This window comes from Saccostrea cucullata, unplaced genomic scaffold (genome assembly GCF_032062105.1).
Source record: "Saccostrea cucullata isolate Sc308-1 unplaced genomic scaffold, CSIRO_AGI_Scuc_v1 ctg1019, whole genome shotgun sequence".
NCBI classification, from domain to species: domain Eukaryota; kingdom Metazoa; phylum Mollusca; class Bivalvia; order Ostreida; family Ostreidae; genus Saccostrea; species Saccostrea cuccullata.
This window is the reverse complement of record NW_026938345.1, coordinates 1-10,220: the sequence shown is the minus strand read 5'-3', so window position 1 is coordinate 10,220 and position 10,220 is coordinate 1. Positions and strand designations below refer to the sequence as shown.

At 31.7% G+C, this 10,220-nt stretch overlaps 1 protein-coding gene across 1 annotated transcript; it reads right to left on the bottom strand.

The window, feature by feature from the left end:
• Positions 1–2,368: 2,368 nt before the first annotated feature.
• On the bottom strand, positions 2,369–6,578 carry LOC134250007 (mucin-2-like). Its single transcript, XM_062732345.1, has 4 exons — positions 6,056–6,578; positions 4,673–5,572; positions 3,597–3,833; positions 2,369–2,568 (listed from the first exon to the last, which is right to left on the bottom strand). The coding sequence occupies exons 1-4, from the start codon at positions 6,576–6,578 to the stop codon at positions 2,369–2,371; spliced, it is 1,860 nt and encodes a 619-aa protein (XP_062588329.1).
• Between the last annotated feature and the right edge of the window lie 3,642 nt (positions 6,579–10,220).

The window sequence follows — 10,220 nt, the reverse complement described above, 5'->3', positions numbered from 1 at the left end:
ATAAGGTACATCTTAAAGAATGAAGAAAATCGTCTTACGCGTAATAATTGATCATGAAACGTAATCGAGTATATATTTATACTGTATACAGTGAAATTTTTGCCTCCAATTTGTTTTCGCCTCTTTTTACACTTAGATATACCTCGGTGGGGCGAATTTAAGACGATGCAAATTTGAAGAATAAAGTATAATTTCTTTAACAAAAATGTGACTTGGCAAATTTACGACAGGGCAAAATTGTCGGCAAGATGATTGAAAAGGCAAAAATAAAGCGGGGCGAAAAAAAACTGAACACAATATGTCAGCTTTATTTTCTCAACGATTAAAACCATAGTTAACTTACACAGATTCTTCCTTTTAACAGTTAATGTTTCGTTAGGTTTTAACGCTGTGGACACAGACTTTGCAAACCCATCCACAGAAGAAATAATTCTACTTTTAACCTACAACTCAGAATGTTTAGCTATAAATTTATAGTTCTCAATAAACTTTTATTTTCATACAAACAATTTAAATTGATTTTACAATCCCAAATTTTCAAAACTCACATTCTTGTTCTGTTTTTCACTTGCTTGCTTTACTTTAGTTTTATCCACGTTCAAAAGTTGACTGACAACACTAGCAAAGTCCTAGTTATCAAATAAAGAAAGAAAATTTTTCAAAACTTAAATTAATGTGTTTTGTTGTTAATTGTACTCACAATATAAAAACATGTATCTATACCACTGGATGACTATGATCACAGTATTTCAGCAAAATGTGCTTTAGAAAACCTGGTAAATGCTACAGAATACGTTTAAACTAGAGGATTCACAAGGCAATAAAAATATTAAGTGTGCACTTCTCTCAGTCTTGGCTATCCTATTTGAATAAACCTATATAATTATCTTTGTTATTTACGACATTGTACAATGCAAGCGAATGCTACAATAATAATTTTAATATATTTTACGAAAAAAATATATTTTAATTTCTTACTCGGAAAAAAATCTGAAGACGAACTACAAATTCATAATTGTTTAAAATGTTTTCAGAATGGTATTCTTAATTCATTTACATATAATGATTGGTTGAAAGAGAACTATGTCATATGTACTTTTATGTATTTCAACTATTTTATCACGGCTTTTGCAAAATGCTATATATAAGGATGAGGAAAAAGTAATGATGAGCATAGCTGATTACGATCATTAAAAAGAGAATTCAATGTTCTCATTTATTGTATTATTGTATAACCTACTGTTCCTTAACAATATTTACTCAAAGACAATATCAACACAAACTTAAGGTAAGTGTTCTTACTTTTGTTAATTGTTCTGCAGCTGCCTTATTTTCAAATGATATATTTTTGCTAGATATTGCAGATATAATGTTGACGCTCTGTATTATGTTAATATGTGCCACGTTGTTGTTGTCATCGCTCGAATTGATGACGACATCTGTTATCGCATTAAGCGATTGTTGTACAATGGATTCAGAAATATGTTTATCTCCTTCGATTGCTTTTTCAAAATTTTCTAGCCTCTCTTGTGTGCAGTTGCTTGTGTCGATGACTCCCCACTTTCCATTTCTGTTGCATTTCCTTTTCTGTATGCCTTAAAATTATAGGACAAATGAAATCATTAATAAAACAGAATAAAAAGTACAGTCAATTTCTTTAAAGACTTTAGATGCATTCTGACCATTATATCCGGTGGGACAAGGAATGGATGCGTCTTGACCTCCTTTACTTGTAGGCCAGGCTCCAATCATTTCACACAAAGTCTCATCTATAAAATGTTTTGGCTAAAATTGAAAACTATACAAAAAAGGAGGAAAAGTGATAGATGTATCGAATGTATACATAAACGATGAAGTATTTCCTCTGTTTTATTATTATAATGATACCGATTCCGATTCTTTAGGTAACAATTACACGTAAGCAACAGATGCGAGTAATTGATTTTCATACGATTTTACCGGTAGATGAGAAGTAATTGAACATATTTAGGGAATGTAAAATATTCTTTCCTCACAATACGTATATGAAAACTTCCCCAAGTATGCTCAATTAATTTGTATTCAGTGCACTGATATCATAATTCCCTTGAAAGGCTTTACAAAAGCTCACCTTTATCAGCCACACTTATCTTAGATGTTTTTCCAAATAAACAGTTGTTTATTCCACACTTAATATCAACTGCACTACCAACTTGCAATGCAATGGACTGGTTAAAGTCGTCACCATTTTCTGTGATTATTAAGAAATTTGAAAAGAAAAATATTGCCCAGGTGTTAGAAATAAAGTTTATATAGCCGTGTCATTGAAAATTACATGTATAGTATGACTCACCTGCCTTAATTTTACTTCTATTACCAAAGCACCATTTTAAAGATTCATTGGAGTTTGATGAACTTTGTTTATGTTTTTCACGAAGCAACGAATGTGAATTCTGTTGTTCTTGTAAACCGAGGCTGCTATAGGATCCATCACAAGCTTTGGCTTTTCTTTCATTTCCAGGTATTTACTTGCAGTACCATTGCCATGAAAATCTGAGCCATTCATACTTACATGACACATATAGTTTCCTAGATAGGATAAATTCATGTTAACATAATTCATTATGTGTCCAATGTTAAAAGCATAATAGTACTGCATGTATGATAAATGTTTTTACCAAATTACTATTCACAGAATGAAGAGTTAGGGTTAGCTACATGTAGCACCAGGGAAATAATATTTCACATGTGGATTCTATATTACCAGACTTTCCTCTGGATACCAATAATTTTGACCTTTTGACTTTCACCTTCTCTTATTTGGAAAAGTCCTTCCATAATTTTGAGATAACTTGCGTATGAGAAACTTTCACGACGGCATCAGTGTTTCACATACACTTCTTGTTACTGTATTCAATATGCTCGTATTAAAAAAAAATTGAGCTCTTGCTGTAAATGATCAATGTGCCATATTTTTGACAAAGTGGTAAAGATTCTCCACTATAATCTTATCAAAGGTATTCATATAAAAATCTTTGTTAGGGTCGGTTGTTCCTGAGTATTTCTTTCCAAATGAAACAGCAAAATTAACAGCTTAACAGACAGACAATAAAAAAATTTGATGAAATATGAAAGAGTGGGAAAATATTCAAATTTTGAATTTTTCTGTTAATAAGCGTATACTAATTTCACATATGCAAGACCAGTACTCTTAAACTCTCTCCCATAATCAACAATTCCTTGTATTTGTAGTAGTTCATTTTGAAAAAATGGGACATTTTTGTAGGATTATACATCATCTTTAGAGTAAGCGTGTAGCATTTTCTGGCTACAAGAAGAATTAAGTCTATTAAACTGTTTGACAAACTTGTAAGTATGTCCATTGTGGTATTCGAAGATAATTTGCTGTCTTTCTAGCCTCTAATTCATTTCTTTAAAAGTTCTTACAGTATCTGTTTATCAACAGAAAGATACTCAAACCTCTGGTAAAATATCTTGAGCTACGTATCCTATACCTCAATAACATTTTAAGAGATTAATTACATTAATGAATATCTTTTGTATACTTATTCATACATTTTACACATCAACAAGGTAACGACATGATTGTAATTTACCTTCAGACAGAATATCAATATGTGACAAATCTATTCGAGAATCACACTGTATTCTGCTGCACGTTTGAATGATATTCAAGGTCGATGTGTTTTGTAGTTTTATTCCGTCTTTAGTCCAAGTAAACACTACGTTTGAAGGCACGCTGATATTTTCACTCAAGGAGAAGGAACAAATTAAGTGACCAGTTTCGTCCTCTATGAATGATTTTTCTTGAATTGTTAAGTTAACTGCCACTTCTGTAAAGTAAAAATGAAAGTATGTTTCTTAAAGACGAATACAAATGTTTCTCATGTAAACATGCATTATTAAATAAGGATAATATACATATACTTGAGTCGAAATAAAGACCAGTCAATTCGACAGAAGTAGGAAGGCGAAATTTTAAATTCACTTGTGTTGATGAGGCATATGTAGTTTTCGAAAGTGAAAAGACTGAATGGTGTGTAGCAATATCAATTGTTTGATGGGAATCCTTTATATTTATTGCAAAAAGTTTGCTCTTTAAGTCAAGATCTAGTAAATTAAAGATGCTTACAGATTTATTAAATTTGAGAGATAAATTCCTTTAATGATGCTTTACAACTATAGCTCGGTCAAATAAGGTGTTTCGGGGCATAATTTGTAGGTAGACAAGATGAAAAATCATGTTTTTAACTGTAATTTTCAATGAAAAATTAAGAAAACCAGCCACGAAAATGGGAGTTTGTTTATATTCGACAAAGGAAACGTATCCAGATTGCCTTCTTTCCCTCAGAAAACGGTAATTTGTATGTGTATGTTCATGGCCTCTTTTTTAAATTAAAACAAATTTAATATAGGTATCGGGATTATTTTTTATATGATTTCAAATTGAATGCCATGAAAATACTCTATTTTTCTACATAGTTGTGCTAAAGTCAAAAAGAACGTGAAAAAGAAAGTAGAAATTGATCATCACATCATAATGGATTTAGCAGAAAAAAGTCCTTTACTAGATCTTAACTTTAATTCACTTGAGATAAATTGAAGGAAAGGATAATGACACGACATCATTAATGTGTGTGCCCTATAAAAAGAGTACAAATTCTGTAATTACCTTCAATTGAAGACGGCCCGTTTTCCTTGGTAGTTATAATTATGTTTTCTGCCGTTGTTGTGTTCTGTGTTTCGGTTGTAGAGAGAGTTTCGGTCTTTGGTTGCAGTGTTGTTGTACTAATTTGTCTTTTCATTGTTGTAATATCAACCGATATTTCAATTGGTGTTGACTGTCGAGTTTGAGGGGTCATCGGTGCTTCAGTTGATGTGAATGGTTTTGTTACTGTCGTTGGTTTTAAATATTTTAATGGTGATGACGTAATTATTGTTTTTGATGATTCATGATCAGTTGCTTTTGGTTGTTTTGATATTGTAGCTGCTTGAGGTTCAGTTGTTGTTGTTTGTGAAGATGTGGCTACTGGTGTTTCAGTTATTGTTGACGGTCGTATTGAATTGGATTCTGTTGTCTCAATCGTTGTTGCATGTTTTGGTGTTGATGTGTCTTCCCCAATAAGTGTTGTTTCTAATTTAATTGTGTTTGTTGATGCTTGGCTTGTTCTTATTTTTGAATTTGTTGTCCTAGTTGTCGGAGTTTTGTTAAAATTTAAATCTTCTGTTGTTGTTGGTTTTTCAGTTGTTGTTGTTTCGCATGTTGTGATTGTTGGTGTTTTTAAGACCGTTGTTGATTCGGTTGTTGAGGTTTGTACTGATCCGGTTGATTCTGGTGTTTTTAAGACCGTTGCTGATTCGGTTGTTGAGGTTTGTACTGATCCAGTTGATTCTGGTGTTTTTAATACTGTTGCTGATTCGGTTGTTGAGGTTTGTACTGATACGGTTGATTCTGGTGTTTTTAATACTGTTGCTGATTTGGTTGTTGAGGTTTGTACTGATCCGGTTGATTCTGGTGTTTTTAAGACTGTTGCTGATACGGTTGTTGAAGTTTGTACTGATCCGGTTGATTCTGGTGTTTTTAATACTGTTGCTGATTAGGTTGCTGAGGTTTGTACTGATCCGTTTGATCGTTCTTCAGTTGATATTGATCTGTGTATTGCCTTGGATGTTGAAGAGTCAGTCGTTAATGTTTGTGTTGCCGAGGTGGTAAATTCTTCAGTTAATTCTGTGGTTACTTCTGATTCTATTTTATTTATTGGTGTTTCGCTTTTTCCTGTTTCTGTTTTTGTTGTCCTGGTTATTGGTGATTTACTTAAACTTGAATCTACTATTGTTATCGTTGTTGATTTCTCGGTTGTTGTTAATTCTTTTGTTGAAGTAATGGGTTTTTTGGTTAATGAATCTTGTGTCATTATTGGTTTTGATGATTCCATTGTTGTTGGTGTTTCTGAGCTTGTTAGTTTATTTGTTAAGTCTGTCGTTGTTTTTTATTCTATTGTGTTTATTTGTGTTTCGCTTGTTCTGGTTGTTGTCTTGGTTGTTGGAGTTTTGCCTGAAATTGTGTCGAGTGTTGTTGTCATATTTGGTGATTGAGATGTTGTTAAATCTTGTCTTGTGCTTGTGGGTGTCTTGGTTGTTGGTTCTAGTATTTTAAAGGTTCTTGGTGATTCGGTTGATGGTGTTTGTGTTGCTGGGGTTGTTAAAATTCGAGTCGATGTGGTTGTTGGTGATTGTATTCTTGATGTTTGTGTAGATGAAGTTGCCGAGGTTGATTTTTTGTCATTATTTTTTGATGATTGTGCCGTTGTGTTTCTTTTTATAGTTGTTGATGATGTTTCTGCAATTGGTGATGCTTCATTTGTGTTTGGAATCAACAAGTAGGTGGATGTTGGTGCGTTGGTAGATTTGGATTGTGTTGTCGTTGTTGTTTTGATTGTAGTTTTTGATTGAATTAATGTTGATGGCGGTGTTTCAGATGGTAGTTGTGACGATATTGTCTCTGATTTATTGGTTGACTGTGCTTGTTCGGTTGTCGGACTCAGTGTTGTAGTGATATTCGTGGCAGAATTAGACATTAGCATCTGAGTTGTTTTAACTGTAGTTGTACTGGCACTTTCCACTTCTAAATTAGATTTTTAAAAAATTACATGAACGCTTTTAGTTAAAAAACAAAAACACAATAGCAACCCGAACAAAGATTAAGATTCCCAAACATGGATTTCACAGAAGAAAGTGGAATATTTATGTCTTTCGTTCTCGTTATTATAAACTAAAGTAATTGCTGATCCTTGATATCAGTTCACAAATTAATATTTAGGTTGTTTACTCAAGAGTTGAAAAGACTAAAAGAAATTTTTGGATCTTCGCTACAAATCATGAGAGAGAGAGGGGTGTGTGAGAAATATAAAAATAAATGAGTTTTTATTAACTGACTTGATTGGAAATATATATGTATGAATTTATATATTTTTTTTAAAAGATAATAATGATATAACTACAATTTAATTCAGGCGGGGGTCAGGAGATAGGGATAGATTATATAATAAGCTGAAAATCAAAGTTTCTGAAATTCGACAGCACCCCTCCTATTCATTGCTTGTCGATTGTATTTTTGAAGCAGAAGCAACATCTCTGGTCATAGTGAAATAAATACACAGGTTTTTCTTATTTTTTGTAGGCATATAATTAGAAATGAATTCCACCTCCCCACCATCAATGGACTGCTTCTGAAAAAAGATATCTACATCTTCTTTATAAAATTTGGACGTCTTATAAATATTGGATTGCAAACTATTTTGGACTTGAAATTGTGTCTTAAGACATAATAAGTTTTCCTATAAAAATTTTGGTGGATTTCAATCTTGAATTTCAATCCAATGTTTCTTTGACGCCTGTGTGCCCACTCAATCCATTGTCTATCATCAAAAACGTTTGACTATAACAGATCTCAGATATTTCAGATTTTTTCAGATAACGTTATGCTGTCTTACTGTGTGAACTTGGCGACGTCCGCCAACCAATTGACAGCATATATGTATTAAGTCTCGGTACTCACATGTATTGAATCGTTTAGATTTCTAATTCTATTATTGTCTCCATTCTTCTTTACGAATTCAAAATGTACCGGTATATATATCACTAACAGAAAATACTTTGATTTTTTAATAATTGCTTGTACATCACTTAAAAAAAAGGATCATTCTCTGCAATGAAATTTCATGGGTGAAGAATATATACATGTATCTACATTTTTTCTGTGAAAATTTGAGAAAAAATTGAGAAATTGATTTTTCCCTTTCAAAGTGAAATTATAATATCAAAATTACAACCAAGCCCAAAACTCTCACGAAATGTTATTTGGTCTCTTACCAATGTATAAAAGAATCCCCGCAATCCAAATTGTAACAAATCTGATGGTTTTCATCTTAAGATTTTTTATTGAACCTTATGGCTTGGCTCTACAGGAAGTTATACTAAATCTCTTTTCTATTTACTTAAGCGGCGTGTTCGATTGTAGAAGCTGATAAACGTCCATATGTACACACATGGGTCAAGACGATCAAGGTTATCAATTAACATCATTCCATATTTGTATTTCATTTGCTTGAAGTGATTCTGATTTTTATAGATATATCTTTTTATTCTTATATTGTTAATATTTTTGTTGATGTAAAAAAATATATATGTTGAGATTTGAAAAAAGAAGCATGTGATCAAAATTGTAACTAATTAAAAAAAAACATTTTCTATAAAGAGATATAGTTTGAATTCTGTAATTTACAATTTTATCCAATGAAATAAACAAAATAAATTTATTCAAGATTCTTAATTCGTCTAGGCTGACACTAAAGGGCTATTTTTCTGTGAAAAAATTCAATATGATTAATGCAATTACTTACGACTGTAAAACATACAACATTAGAAAAAAACTTATATTAATACAATGTTAATTTTTAAGGGTTTTTTAAAAATAAAATTATGAAGGAGACACCCCTGTATATTCTTTTTCTTTGGCTAATGTTAAATACTTGTCTGAAAAGCATGAGTATATGCAGAACCAAAAAAAATCCTGCTTCAAAAACATATTTTATTGGTTATAAATTTGCAAATAAATAATTTTGAAATATTTCATATCATTCTATCAGCATATCTTATCCAGGGGTTTATATGTATTTAATAACATCTTCTAGCAGATTATCCATAGTGCAAATATTTTTTTTTTGTTGATATTTGATAATGGTATTAAGCCCGCCCAAGATAAAGTCTGAAGTGATGCTCAATATATATCCCATCTGTCTGTATTTCCTCTTAAAGAGAAATAGAAATTAGCAACATCTTACTTTTTATTTGTGCTGTTGAATAATGAATCTCTTCAAACATCATTAAAACGGATATATACAAGTATTGAAAGAAATCGTTATATATTACTAAGAACAAATTGAAAATTAAATATTATTTTTTAAAATTGTTTATTGTGATCTTTGGCAGCAATTCTGTGCGATTTTGTTTTATATTTGTTGTTTTTGATGTTTATTTTAATGTTCAATCAATATTTTGTTTTAATAATGCGTACATTCACATTTCTATGAATGGTTTTGCTTAGGACGTACAGTGGAATTTTCCATTTAACCTTAACTTTGGCTATCATTCTGAAATTTTCTTTTCATAATTCATTTGGTTTTATATTTAATATTCCTTCAAGAGGTTGATAAATCACTATGCTAACAAGAAAGTCCCGTTTTGAAGATATTGTATATCTCTTTTTCAAAGAATAATGTAGATCCTATGTTGTAGTTCCTCCTTAGTTTTTAAGATAGTGACAAAGAACTAAGCTTGTAAGTTAGACCTATCATGACCTTGTTGGTCTTGAGAAGATTTTTACAGTGTTGAAGAAGCAGAATCACTGTGAGAAAAACTGTAATTGACAAATTATGCTGATGCTGTCATGCAATGGTTCTCAAAATGAACGACTGATTGATTGTTGTTTCACGTCACTCCAGAGAAATTTTCACTCATATGGAGACGTCAACACTTATGCAGACGCCACACTTGCCGGGGGAGAGCTGCAAATCTTGTCGTATGCTCGGCACTTGGGGTATTTGAGCAGTGAAGCATCTTTTTTGTGCCAGTGCCCACTGCAACAGGAGACCTCTGTTTCTAAGGTCTCATAGGAAGGACCGGTCTCTACGTCCAACAGTGGAATTCGAACCCGCAACGTAAGGATCGACTCCTAACCTTGCGACTCAGGAGCAGTGGTCATTTAGCTCAGTCGAGCTATATATCACAGAAACAAATTGAAATAAGCAAGGACAATTTTTTTCAGTTGAATATATAGATTTCAAACAAATGTGTCATGATTTTTATTATTTGTAGTATTTTTAATTTTGATTTGAAAGATATATGTTAGATCAATGTATGTATGAAATTTAAAATAAAAGATTTAAAAGAAAAGAATATTTATCTAGTTGTTTGGTTGGAAACTACAACATTTGATTTATTCTTCTTGTGTATAGGTTTAAAAAAAATAGAATGACATCAATACAAAGATAGGTCGACTAATGAAATGGTGCAAATAAGACCTCCGATTTTCAATAATAAGAAGACTTTATCTCCAAAATCTACATAGATCTTCAATCAAAAAGTCAAGCGCCCTTTTCATATCAACCTAAGACTACTTAAATGGACAGTCAGAATGTTTAATGTTTTTTTAACAAAAT

Excerpts from the sequence above, each read along its gene's own strand:
- LOC134250007 (XM_062732345.1), bottom strand. The coding sequence starts at position 6,578 with ATGTCTAATTCTGCCACGAATATCACTACAACACTGAGTCCGACAACC. Across the intron at positions 3,834-4,672 it reads CGGGCCGTCTTCAATTGAAG|AAGTGGCAGTTAACTTAACA; the intron begins GTAATTACAGAA and ends TTTACTTTACAG. Across the intron at positions 2,569-3,596 it reads TATTGATATTCTGTCTGAAG|GAAACTATATGTGTCATGTA; the intron begins GTAAATTACAAT and ends TATCCTATCTAG.